We start from the raw sequence: 13537 nt of genomic DNA on the forward strand, positions 1-13537 counted from the left end.
CCTCCCGTTTCTTCTCAGGATTGAGTATGATGCCTATCGAACAGACCTAGAAGAGCTGAATCTTGGCCCTCGTGATGCAAACACTCTGCCAAAGATTGAGCAATCACAACAACTGTTTCAAGTACATAAAGAGAAATATGAAAAAATGCGTAATGATGTATCTATCAAATTGAAATTTTTGGAAGAAAACAAGGTAAGCTACAACTTCTGATGTTATTTTTAGGAAATTTGTCCTGTAAGTTTCTGCTTTGCTAGAAATACCTTAGTTGTTAGATCTTAAAATATATCTTAATTTGAAAGCAGAGCGAGCAAAGAAAATAAGCTGAATTTTCTGAGTTCTTGCTGTATCACTAGAGAACAGCCTTTTGGAGCAGGCAACCTTAAAAGTCCCTAATGAAGCTGCTCCATCTACACATGGCAAACTCTGTGGCAGTAAGTTTCTTGTTGATACAGGAGGTTTCAAGTTTGGAAAAGTGTTGCTTTTCCAGTTTACCACATTTAATGTTTAAACGAGTCATATAACTACTGATTTAAGATTCAATGTAATAGTTATGTTTGACAACGCTGTCATGGAGGATATGCACAAAGAAAGTGAGAGAACTGTGAAGAGGCTTCTTCAAAATTAAGCTTTCTTTAATAACTGAGAAATATTACTTTCTATAGTTAATGCCCTTATAGTGTCTTAATTCTAAACAGAGCTCTTGAACTGTTGGTTTGAAGGTTTTTCCCCCATATGTGTTTATTCCAACCATACCATTTCATCTATACCCTCTTAATGATGGAATTCTTACTCCTCTTATTTTGTCTAACAGGCAAAAATAGAATTGCCATACAGAACACACTTAAATTGTGCTTTCTTTGATAAACAAGTCCTTCTAAATTCTTTCTCATTAGACGTAAAAATTACGGTCTTTCAAGATCTGATTTTTGTTCATACCCATAGTAGATGAAATGGTTATAATAATCTATGACTATATTTCCTATGTCTTCAGAGGGAGGAAAATATGATCAGAATTTACATAAAAGGGAGTAGTTTGTCCATGTCTAGCAGTGGATTATAATTTTCAGTATGGGTTCATATATTTTAAAGATCTGAAAGTAGGTTAACAAGTGCCTGTCAGAGAATATAGGAGTGTCCCCAAATGACAACAGTAGCAAACTATGCTCCTTGCATGGAAGCAGGAAACTTTAAGGGAAAATCGTGGGGATAAGCTAAACCAATTAAAACTGATTATTATTCTGAATTCTTCAATATATTACCACATACGCAGTTGTATCAGCTACTTACAATAAAGATGGAAGATAGGGAAGAAATATGAATCATCAACAGATGAGAAGAATGAAAAAGTGGAGAGAAAATTGACAAACTTTTTGGCTTCCAAACAATAAATGCTAAAAACGTAGCTCCTGAGCACTGTTACTTCATATTGGCATTTGCATTAGGACTGGTGATCTGGAATCAAATAGCCATTAAGAGTTGATGAACCACATCATCACATGATTAAAAACTGGTATTGCCCTGACTTTCAGTTGTTGTTCTTGCTGAACTTGTAGCCCATTAACTTTCAAATGGAAAAAAATGCATATTGAAATTAATTTTCTTGAATGAACTGAAGTCTAATCTAAATGCTGATACTTACGGTTAAATTGGAAAGTGCTCAGAAGAACTCAGTTTTAAAACTATGCTAGGTTGAAAATGGACATACTGAAGGTTCGCAAGAATTCTGATGCTTAAGTTCAAATTGGTTGAAAATAGCACTGACGCTGCTTCCTCTTGGTTTGCATTAGCTATGTAGCAGACTGATCAATTTATGTTTGTACAGATAGGAAGGCTTCAGAGTGAAAGCATTTTATTTCCATCTTGTACAAAAAAGTTTCCATATTTTTTAAAAAAACTAAATCAGATCATTTAGGGAACACTAATGAAGTTGTCTCCCTAGTAACAGTCTTGAATTAGATCAAGCATCCTGTTAGCAGTCACAGCCTACAAATTTTGTTTCTGAAAGAGATTGTTTTTTCCTTCCTGACTTTTCGATTAACACAGAGGGGACTTTCACATGCTTAAGCCTTTTTATCACTGGTTGGCATTTCTTAGTTTTGACGCTAGAGATGTCAAAATATCTCCTAAAGGGTGTATGTAATTTTGTTCCCAAATAAGCCATAGAACGGACTTCCTTTACAGTCAAATATTGGTTTAAATACAGTTAGTTATCTGCTGTGAGTTTTACTCGGGTAAGGTTTACTTCAGTGGTTTCTATTTATTGTATAAGATTCTCCATAGAAAACATTATGTAATCTTAATACTAATACTAAATTTTCATTTCAGGAGCACTTTTTTCCCAGTTTACATCTGTCTGATATTTTTTGTTCTGTTGCCCAGAATGCTTCCTGGGTTGTAGTGAGAGGCAGTGGTTATCTGAGAGATGATTTTCTTACCGATGTGACGTCTTTATTCCTTTTTCTGGTGTCAACTGTTTTTTTGCTAATGTCAGCAGAGGGGAGATCCTGCTAGACCTCATACTTGTCCTGCAAGTAGTATTAAGAAATTAGAATGCACAGTTGGTTTGCCAGACAACTATATGATCATTATAAACATTACTTTTGATTTTTAGCCACATACAAAGTGTATATGACTGCTCTTAAGTCAATTACTTTGTATATTTTAAAGGATTATTAACTCAATAAGTATAGGATCAATAAGTATAGGAACTAGATTTTAATTTCACTTAGATTTCATAATCTCAGATGTTCTGCTTTTTCCAAAGGTACATGGTAACAATGGCTATGATCCATCATAATTTACACATCTGTAAATACAGCATGTTCCTAACGTAGTGGAGAAGAAAGAAAGGAGGAAGAGCAAAATGGGTACAGCTGTATGAGTGTGTCTAACTCAGCTGCTTCAGCTGTGGAGGTAGTGCACTGTTTAGGAGATGGCTTAAACTGAAGACCATATATGATGATGAACTCCCAAGAGGAAGGGCGATTTTGGTATTGTTAAGCTGTTACAGTAGTCCTGGGGAGGGAATTATACTGGTTATACTGATACCCTATCCTTAATAGCAGGAACTTACCATTTTGTGTGTCTATCCCCAGGACCATGTTGGTGCCCATTTAATAGAATGAGAGATCAAAATAAATGGCAATCAGACGGACAAAATACTGGTTTTACTCAGTCTCTCACAAAGGGCCTTTTTGTAGCCTGTTTTAGAAAGCCTGTGTTGTTGCAGGCTTACTGCATACAAGGCAAATAAGGGCTAGTATTTGAGCAGCAATATCAAGGCATGGCCTTGGCAGCCTCATGTTACAATACACTAGAACATGCAAATCTCTAATCATCAACTTTATTAATACGTGTTGTCATGGTACTGAGTCCGGATGTGAATTAATATTTGTTCACAGTCTAATTAGAGAAGCCTTTTGAGGTAAGAAAATGGCATGGTAGCCATATAGTTTTTCTCTTGTAGATTGTAAGCCTTTGGGCTTCGAGTTTTTTATATGTTGATACAGGATGTAGTACAGTGTAGTCTCAAGCTTGGTGGTTATTATCACTTCTGTGTTGAAAACAGAATTGTGTAATGAAACCCTGCCATAGCAAAGCAATTAAGAAATTTAGAGTTTAAGTCTAGATTAGATACATCAGTTCATGATTATGTCCCAATAAATATGTTTTTACAGTCTGACCAATATTAAACATTTATAAAAGATAAATTGTATATTTTCTGCCTGACAAATTAATGTCAAAACAGAGTCCTAGATGTTCCTTTGTAAACGTAGCTCCATTAGATGCACTCAGCTGTGTTCCTACTCAAAAGTTTTGTTCCATATTTGGTTAAGCATGACATATGAGCAGAGCAGGGAAGACTGGGAGGTGATTCAAGCTGTCACTGCAAAGGAACTGTAAAGCCACTTCAGCTGGCTGGTGGGCTCCAGTTGGTCTGTGTTGTTGCAATTGCACCTAACAGCCATAATCTAGCTGGCCCCTCTGTTTATGGAGAAAAAAGGCACCACGTGGTTGCAGTCTCTTTATGCCTGTTCTCCTAGGTTCATATATTAATATTTCAATTAAAAGCCCCCAGAAGTTCAGAGAACTGAATTACAGTAAAGCTGGTATTGCAAGCTTCTGTCTGTAAAACCAAGGTATACAAGATTTCCATTCTCTTTCATTATAGCATATGATCTTGAAGTTAGAACTGATTTTTTTTTTATGATGCTGCAAAGTTATATTGGTGCTATCCCCAGCTGGCAGAGTTCTGTAGAAGTTTGTGGCATTGGATAAGGAGTATAAGAATAGCTGCAATCAAAATCTGTAGCTTACAAATAGTTAATATTTTTTGGTGATTTTTTTTAAAGGATGATGGCCTGTTCTTAGCTCAAAGATTTCTGCCGCTGAAAAGTTTTTGAACAGGCGTTGTCTTTTTGAGAAAGGAAGAACTGTTATTTGTGTATGTACTTGAGAAATGTCAAATCTTTCTGTGTAAAGAAAGAAACTGAATGCACTTTTGCGAGTTGTACTTCAAGAGTCTGATGTTTAAACACTTGTTCCTACAAACGAAAGCAATATGCAACCTCACGGAAACCCAGATGATGTAACTGTTTAGACCAAATAACTTCAAATGAAGATAGCTAGAGGAAAGGATGATGATAGCTGTGAGGAGGTACAAACTGACAGAAAGACGAGAATGGCGGTAGTCTTTTTGGTCGTTGAGATGGCTGAAACAGTCTGAGGAGGATGTAAAAAAATCTGTACTTACTGTGCCACAGAAAATACGATGTTCAGAGGGAGGTGGGAGGAAGAGGACGATATTTAAAAAGAAATGAAATGTTAAGAGCATCCAGAGGAAATCTGAAAACTCAAATCCAACCAACAGTATCTTCTGTGTACAAAACTTAAGTCTTCTGTTTAGGGCGTGTCCATTTTTTATGCTTATTCACAAAGTTCAGTTTTGTTCTGAGACTTAATTTTGCCAAGTCTATTATGGAGTGCTTACTTTGCTCGTAATTAGGAATAAATAGCTGTATGTAGTTAATTAACAAGGAACAATGATTTTAAATGATGTTTAACTGTAAAATGTGATGGCTTTTTGACAGGCATGCTAGTCATACACTGGAACCTGTATTTTAGCAGCATACCATTAACATTCTTTTATAGAAAGGCAAATCTTCAAATGCTCGTTCACTGGAATAGGCACTACAGTTTAGTACTCAAGAGTTGGCCTTCAGTGCTGTAGTCTGACAGTCACTTCAAGGCTTTGCTGTGGGGAAAAAAAAAGCGGTCCCTTCATCCTCTGTCCCCATTCCCCCACACTGCCTTCTCTGTTGTGTTTACAAAAGTGTTTTTGCAGCTGTGCAGCGAATCAGATTGGGGAACTGATCCAGGTTAAAGCAAATATGTTGTTGTCTGGTTAGTTGTAATCTAGATCTGTTCCCTGATCCAGCTGACTACATAACTGCATGGATGTTTTGCCAACGGAGGGCTAAGGTGAAACGTGGTGTGGAAGGAGGAATCAGTGGCTGGAGACGGGAGTGGGTAAGGCTGAGATTCTTTCATGGGAAAACTGGTTAGGTTTGAACTTGGCTTTAACTGAATACTCGTCCAGTTCTTAGCTGTGATTGCAGGTTTTGCAGTGGACAGATGTTAAAGCTGTTTCTCTTTTGTCTTAGCTGGCTGCTGGCTCAGAGTAGAGCTTTGTACGGTGTCAGACAGCTTAAATGGTCTTTTTCTAGAAATTTAATCCTAAAGTTACCTGAATGAAGCTATGGATAAGAAGATCCCACCATCCCTTTTGGGATTCACTTAGCAATCAGCTTCGGAACGAGGAGAGCAGAAGCTGTAACACCTTGAACCTCTGTAACCAGTTTGATAACGATCACAAAATTTACACCACAGTGATCTGGCTTGCGGGTAGAACCTCATACAATGAGGTAACTCTGGTAGTTCAAAAAACCCCACCAAAACAAAACATCTTTTTTCAGTCTGAATCATCTGCCTCTATGCTGTTAGTTCCTGGCTCTCTGTGTGTGCATGCACACTGGAGCCTAGGCCTGACGGAATTTATAAAATTACCAGAAGACTTCAGGGGAGTTCACAGAAGCTTTGTGTTAGAAACTACCCTAACAAAGTACCACATTTGGTCTCAAATTGATGAAGTTGGGTTTGGAGGGTGGGTAAAATACCCCTGGTTTACTGGAGTTCTTATAAATATTATGAATAAAACTCTTGTAACATTTTAATGATATGCTAGAACAGTGAGTGTACTTCTGTGTAGAATTCCTGGCTTGGATTGTGTGAAGTCTTGCGTGTTAATGATGAAAGAATCTGCTCAAGAAAGACTGTACCTACTAATTTTTTTGTTCTCTGAACTTTAAAAGCAAACCCTTTATGTTGTTGTGACATTTTCCATTTGTATGGTGTAATATTTTGGGGATGAAAAATTTTATAGATTAAAAAAATATCTTTACATACATATATTCCCACACAAACTGAAAAAGAGGCCATCTTTTATGACTCAGAAAAGCTGAACTGTTTCTTGAACAAATGTAGTTAGCTAAATTCTACGTCCAAATGTTAAAACATCTGTATGTGATGAATTTTGTGAATTCTATTGTAAATGAACAAAACATTGTCTCAGGATTCGACGTGCACAGTGAACTCCTTTTGAACCATACATACACCTCATGTTTTTTCTTGGAGAATCTTTTGATGGAATAACCTACCACTTTACACCATTAATGAGGCAAAAAAGCCTATTGTTTGACATGTATTTAGTTGAATTAGACTGAATTATCAGGGGAGAAAACATAGGGATACCAGTTTTCAAATTGTCAGAGCAACTTAGAGTAATGTTTGGGTCACCAAAGAGAGGTTATCACTTGAGTACTGAGGTCTGTACAGTTGTCAGTTTATGGGCAAAACTTACTTCATGAAATTAAACTATTCAGTGAAAAAGAAAATGTTGTATACTCATAAAACAAATGTCAACTTTTAGTGCTGAGAATTCTATGTACATCTGCATGCATCCATGCGTGTGCACACACATGCTCAGTCCTTTTTTCTCAAAGTACTTTATTTTAAAAGTGTATTATTACATTTCTGTATAGTAGTGTAAATGTTACACTCTTCTAGTGTAATAGCATGTCTAATATTTGCTGGTTTTTAATTTGAGATCTTGTCTTACATTAAGGCAATGAAGTATTTCTGTATTGAGTTGCATGCATTGCAGAAAAACACATTAGCCAAATAACCTGTTAAAACCAGCACGGCCAACTGGTAGGCATAGGCCAACCTGGCCCAAGGACGTTTTGCTTCCCAGCATGACAGGAGTAGACTGTGCCTTGTGGACTGTGCTGAGAGATCAGGCAGTGGTAAAAATGTGAGTAGAGAAAACTTAATCTGCCACCTACCACATCCTCCCTTCGGGCTCAGTCAGCCACACTTTTGCTCTATTTTCTGCTGTGTTGGCTAGCTGCTTGTAGGCTAAGAATGGGCACAGGGCCACCACCTTGGGGATTCGGGCTCTGACACCAGAGTAAGGAGTAAGGTTGTGCCGCGCTGAGTGTACGCTCAAGAACAAAAGGAACACATTTTGGCTGCAGAAGAAACTGGACAGATGCCTTTTCAGCATACTGTTGTTCATCGTTCACAACTTCGAGTTTACTGTGTGCTAGGATGAAAATGTAACATTTGTTTAACTTTGACTTCATCAGTGCTGTAGCTTGTCATCATAGACTAGACTGGAAGAGAAAAACAGTGATGCCCTCCGGCTGCTCCTCCTGTGCTCTTCTCCCAAGTTTTGATTACTGCCGTGACCTGTGTGTTTCATAACTACTTTGCACAAATGTTATAGTCAAGATATTGGCCAAGTGTAGTAAATAGTCCTGTGTTGCAGGAGATGGGCAAGAAATATTTCTGGGGAAAAAAGCATCAGTGTAATTTGGCTTAGGTATACGTAAGCTGGAAAAGAGCAACTCTTTGCAAGGGGGACAAATAAATGAACTGTATACTTAGATAATGCATTTGTCGTGTACTGTCTCAGGGAAGTCCACTTGGCATGCAGGTAGGGTATCTTAAACAGAAGTTTTGCATCTAATTTCAAGGAATAGAGTACTTGTAATTAAGTGTTTCATAACATTAGGCTGTTTAGTGGATTGCTTTTGGTCCATGCATACTGGGTGAGTATTGACTGTTAAGCATACTTAATGAAAACTCTAAATCACTTCAATGTTAAAGAATTTCATATTTGCATTTTGTATTGTTAAACTTTTATTAAATAAACCTGTATGAAGTCAGAGCATCTCAAATACACCTGTTTATATTTTTTTTTATAACTGACCTGTGATGTTGTTAACAGCCTCCTCTTAACCGATCTCTATGCTTGTCTGCAGGTTAAGGTATTGCACAATCAGCTTGTTCTGTTCCACAATGCCATTGCAGCATACTTTGCTGGGAATCAAAAGCAGCTTGAACAGACACTTAAACAGTTCCACATCAAATTGAAAACTCCTGGAGCAGATGCCCCATCCTGGCTTGAAGAACAGTGATCAAATCAGAGAATAGGACCAAATGTTAACCTAAAATCTTAAATCTGATAAAATTAAGGGTTGGGGTTGAAGGACTGTTGTAGTGATTCTTGCACAGACAGCTTTAATTTTTTTCCCCCTTTTTATAATACTGTAAAACTGAATTTGGTGGGAAAATGGGTGACTTTAAGGTAACCAAACATGATTTCTGTCATTTCAAACGTGGAGCACTCCTTTTGTATGTAAAGGTTGGCGGTTATTTCTGTAACTGGGATGGGGGAGGAAGGGAGGGAAGGGGAAAGAAAACTATTATAGATTTGCACTGACAAATGTTTGTGATTTCTGGTCATTTTGGTGGCTAGTCAAAATATTTCCAAGTGGAGGTTTACATGATTTGTACCAACATCTGGTATTTTATAGATGAATATAGAAAACATCTTTAGTAATTTTCATATGACTTTTAAAAAGGAGAAAGTTAAAAGAATATTTTGCAGATAAATAATATAAGGCCTATATGCAATATCTGCACAGAAGGCAACAGTAGTAGATGGCTCATTGACTAGTGGAATTGCAGAAAATGCCTTTTAAAAAGATGTACCTTTCCATCGTAGGTTCAAAAAAAACCCAAAACACTAAAGCAAGAATCACTGTCAGTCTGAGGCTTCTAAGCACACGTTTTTGCTTTGCACCAAGTGGTTTGCTGGGTGAGGCCAACCACGCAATGTACTAATTTCATTTACAATTTTACTTTCTCTGAAACAAATACCGTACTAGCCTTAAATCACAGGTATGTGCCTTTTTATAAGATAATATTTTCAACCAGTGTACATAATTCAAGAACCCTTTCATGTAATGGTTTGTCAGTTCCCAAGAAGGGAAAGGAGACTGTGTAAATGCTGTTTCGTTGTGCACTTAGAGCAAGTTAAAGCTTTAGTTAACCTTTGTGGACAGGTAGGATTTTGAGAAAGGAAATCAGGCCAGTATGGTTTTTCTACGTAATTGAAAAAACATACTTTGGTAATGGGAGTGACATGGAGGATACTTTTTTAATTTCTCCATCAGTCATGTAGTCCTTAAATGTAAAATTCTGTGTCAGATTTATCACAGACGTTTTAAATTCAATATATCGGAGTCCTCATTTGCACATGTTATGTTGCTTTATGTTCTATTAAGTAAAATTAAATACTTCAAATATGTTATTTACAACAGTGTGGATTGTATGATTTATGTACTGTACGTTCAAATGCCTTTCAGCTGACATTCTTAAAGTTTTCAGTGCTTAACACAACCGTAATGTAACTGTAAATCAAACTTTTTAATCATTCCTCATTAAATTCTTGGCCTGACAGAGCCTTCTTTATGTTTTTGTTCTGTCAGAATCTCTTGTAATAGTTCGTTTATGTTCCCCAGAATGTATATCCTATGTGAATTTTGTATTCATATTAAAGGTGTTCGCAGTCAAACTTCCTCGATTGTGATGGTTAAGAGTAGAACCCGGCTTCTGCAGTCAAAGCTTAGTCCTGTTTTCTGAGTTGCTGCCCCTGCCCAAGAATTCCTGGTAAATCAGTACTAGGTGGTAACACTGATGCTGTTTTATTTCAGGATGGTTTAATACTGTGCAAGTTCAACTTGAATGTAAACTCACAGTGAAACAAATCTTTCAGTACATGTAATTCTTGACTTAAACTTTTAAAGAAAATTTCACTACGTTTACAGCTTTTATGAAGCTGTTGAGTTCCGCCATCTCTGAATCCTGGCATGCGTATGGTATGATGGTGCAAGAATGAAGGTAGCTGTGTGACTGTACAGTTGAGCTAGGAAGTGCAGACTAAAACTGAAACATCGGCTTTCAGACCTCTATAGGAAAAGGATATGTATGGAACATGTGTCATTGGTTTCTGTCTCGGATTCACACATCTCCTGCTGAGGATAGACCCTGCCCAGAAGGAACTGACCTGTTGGAAACGGTAAGAGTGAACCTGAATCTGAAATTGCCTCATGCAGGAATGACCCGTGTGGCATTGTGTAACCCTCAAACTTTTGCAATGGCTTAAAAGTGCTAGAATATCTTCACCTAGAAAAAAAGGTTGGGCAAAAGAGACTACTCACTAAAATCTGTGTATTGTTTAATACCGGGGAGAAGGAAGAATGATTTCCATTCTGCTCACCGAAGCAGTTGTTCTAATGGATAGCCTCAATGAGGAGGATTCTGTGTTCAGCTGATTGAGAGGATATTAAACTGATTGCCTTTTGTAGTGCTTGAACTTTCTTTGCCCCCTTTTAAATATATGTGCTTATGAAATAAGTCATGCTCATGTCTTGTATTCAAAGTTAGCTCTTCAGATCTAACCAAACGCAGAAACTTTTGCTTCTGGAGCTCATCTGAGGAAGACACTGCAGAAGTTTCTAATGGGAAGTAATTACAGTTGTCAGCTTTTCTGATACTAATGAAAAAGCTGTATGAAAATCTTAAGGTTGTAATGCTGGCATTTATCTGGGTAGACAGTTTTCAGGGTGGATTTTTTTGTTTGTTTGACAAGGGGACCATACCCACCTAGTAGAGTCTTGTCTGTGAAAGATTTAATCCCTGTTACAAGCTGTCCCATTAGTGCTTCTAGTGTTGTGTAAGGTTTCTCAGGAGGAACAATTTAAAGTGGTTGATAGCATTTCAGAGATGCTGCTGTAGCTGCTCTACCAAACAGAGACCCAAGGAGCCATTTCTTAGTGACCATACTGTAAGTTATCTGCACTCCCGGCTTGTTTGGAACTTACAGCTCCTGTTATTTTGTGTGAATTCTGCAAATGGCTCTTCTGCTCTAAAAATGCTCTATGGCATACTTCATGCTCTTACAAAGAACCTTTCTGGTTATAAAATATATCTATATTTGAAGAGAGGTCTGTGCAAGTACAGTACAGTAACACACCAGTATTATTAAAGTGGCAGCTTGATTTCAATCTTCTGTCAGCTGGTTTTCCCAGAAACTTATCTCTGTTCTCTCTGCTTCACAAAATGATCTAAGTAATATAAAAGGAAAGCTAAAAGTTCCCCTCAACTCTGTTTGGAACTGAACTGGGAGCATGTTCAGTTTGTATTCTCTGCTTATCTGCTCTTGTCCCTTATTGTGGTGTTACAGGACTAATAAGGTATTATAATTGTTTAGCATTCCTCATCTGCAATTATCTTTAGGGTTTTTGTTATTCTGGTTATCTTTTCCGTGCTGCATGCTTGATGTAGAGGTTGTACTAGTCACAGATTTTTTTAATCGATCTTTTCATATTTTGTTATTGCCCCCACCCCAAACTTATCCAGCTTCTGGCAGCTCCAAGCTTTTGTTTCAAAAGCTCATTTTTTTTGATGAGAAGATCCGCAGAGGAGTTGACTGTTGCTCGGTTTATATTTCTTTTGTTCTCGTCGTTGGTAGCTCTGACATCTTTGTGTTCTTTCAGGTGTTGTGGTGTTAAAGCCAGGGGTGCACAGAAAGCGCATTTCTGCGTCTGTGAGAGTCTCGTTCACCTCACTGCACCTATTTTCACCAAGGTGCTTCCTCTTCACTTCCGTCAGTCTCACACGGGAACCAAGTGGCCGGGCAGATGAGGTGTGTCAGCATGGCGGTGGTTTGAAGGGAATTAAGGAAGTGCCTTGCCCTGTAGCGTGACAGAAGCAAGCAGGGTGGCAGGTGCCTGCCTTGGAGGAGGACGGCTTAGGTTGGCAGAGCGGCAGTGGAAAGCAACGTGTTGCTGTTTCATCAGAGTCCCTATGCTGAAATGCAGAGAAGCGGTGTGTGAGCCTTGCAGATGGCCTTGGACATAAAAGCTCCATCTACGGTTTGCAAATCTTTTGTTTCCTATGGCTGAGATGCTGGCACAAAAGCTGCCTTTAAAAAAAAAAAATTTTTAAGAAGGGGGCAGGAGCAGCAACAGTTCTGTGCTGTGCGCTGTTGGTGGAGTGTTTCGGTTAAGTACTTACGGTCAGCAAAATGTACGTTCGACTTTTTATAATCACTGTAGGTGAAAAAACCCTGTGTTTTCTGAGCAAATACAGTCTGTCTGGTCTCTTTACGAGAACCCATTTTAAAGATAATAGCTATTGGGAGAATGGAGATATTTGGTATTCCAGCAGAAGCAGAAAAAGGTCAAGAGTATCTTTCGAGAGTTCCCTTGCATCATTGGTTGGTAGAACTTAAATGGGTACCAGTGTGGCTGTATGATAACATTTCTTAATTAAGTGCAGAGATCAGATATAGAACAGAGTAAACCCAAAACAAATTTTTAGTTTGGGTTTGCCCTGTTATTACTGTTTATGCTAGCATAAATCCATTGGTTCAGTCAGGAACAGTTCAGCTATCAGCAATGTGGTATGTCCTACTGTGCTAATTAAAAAAATAATTATACACCTTGCTGCGTTGTAAAGAGTACTGAAGGCTGTAAATTCAAGCACTGGAGTTAAATAATGCTAAAAACTAGTGTTGCCTGTTCAGCCTTGCTTTGCCTTCCTTACATATGTGTATCCATCATGCTAGTTTTATGTGATAGAGGTAATTAATTGCAGGGTTTTGTTTCAAGAGGTTAACTACCACAGTGCTTAATTTTGAAACCAAATAGAACTTGGTTTTAACGTGACTGGAGTGTTGCAATTAACTTTCTCTCCTACCTTTGTCCAAGCACGGTAGAAATGAGGGCTTGCAATGCAGATGATGACACCTTTTGTTCAGGTGGTGTAGAACTGCTTTGTTCCCAGTAGATGGGTTTGGTTGTTACATTTGTGTTCAGCCTAAAGCATCAGAAGCTCTTTGTGCTGTAAAGAAAAGCAAAGGTTATGAAAGATTTTTTTTTTCTCTCATAAGAAAAAAAAAAAGGGAATACCTTAAAAGAAGTAGTCATCTTGAAAACTGTCTTGAGTATTTTGTTAACGAGAAATCTTAAAATATGAACAGTGGGAATTGTATTGTAGTACACCAACCCATCTCAGTGCTATCTGTTCCAGGGAGGTGCATTTGCTGCTGATTATAGGTGGGGC

General features: G+C 37.9%; 1 protein-coding gene across 5 annotated transcripts in view; it reads left to right on the forward strand.

Annotated features, from left to right (window-relative positions):
• The window catches only part of ARFIP1 (ARF interacting protein 1), a 45062-nt gene extending 35075 nt beyond the window's left edge, over nt 1–9987 (forward strand). For all 5 annotated transcript variants that reach the window (XM_075421568.1, XM_075421570.1, XM_075421566.1 and 2 more), the window contains 2 exons: nt 19–193; nt 8386–9987. In XM_075421568.1, coding sequence (XP_075277683.1) covers nt 19–193; nt 8386–8541 — 331 coding nt within the window. In that variant the 3' untranslated portion in view covers nt 8542–9987. The remainder of the gene's footprint in view (nt 1–18; nt 194–8385) is intronic.
• The last annotated feature ends 3550 nt before the right edge of the window (nt 9988–13537 follow it).

This window comes from Opisthocomus hoazin, chromosome 5 (genome assembly GCF_030867145.1).
Source record: "Opisthocomus hoazin isolate bOpiHoa1 chromosome 5, bOpiHoa1.hap1, whole genome shotgun sequence".
In the NCBI taxonomy this organism is placed as follows: Eukaryota; Metazoa; Chordata; class Aves; order Opisthocomiformes; family Opisthocomidae; genus Opisthocomus; species Opisthocomus hoazin.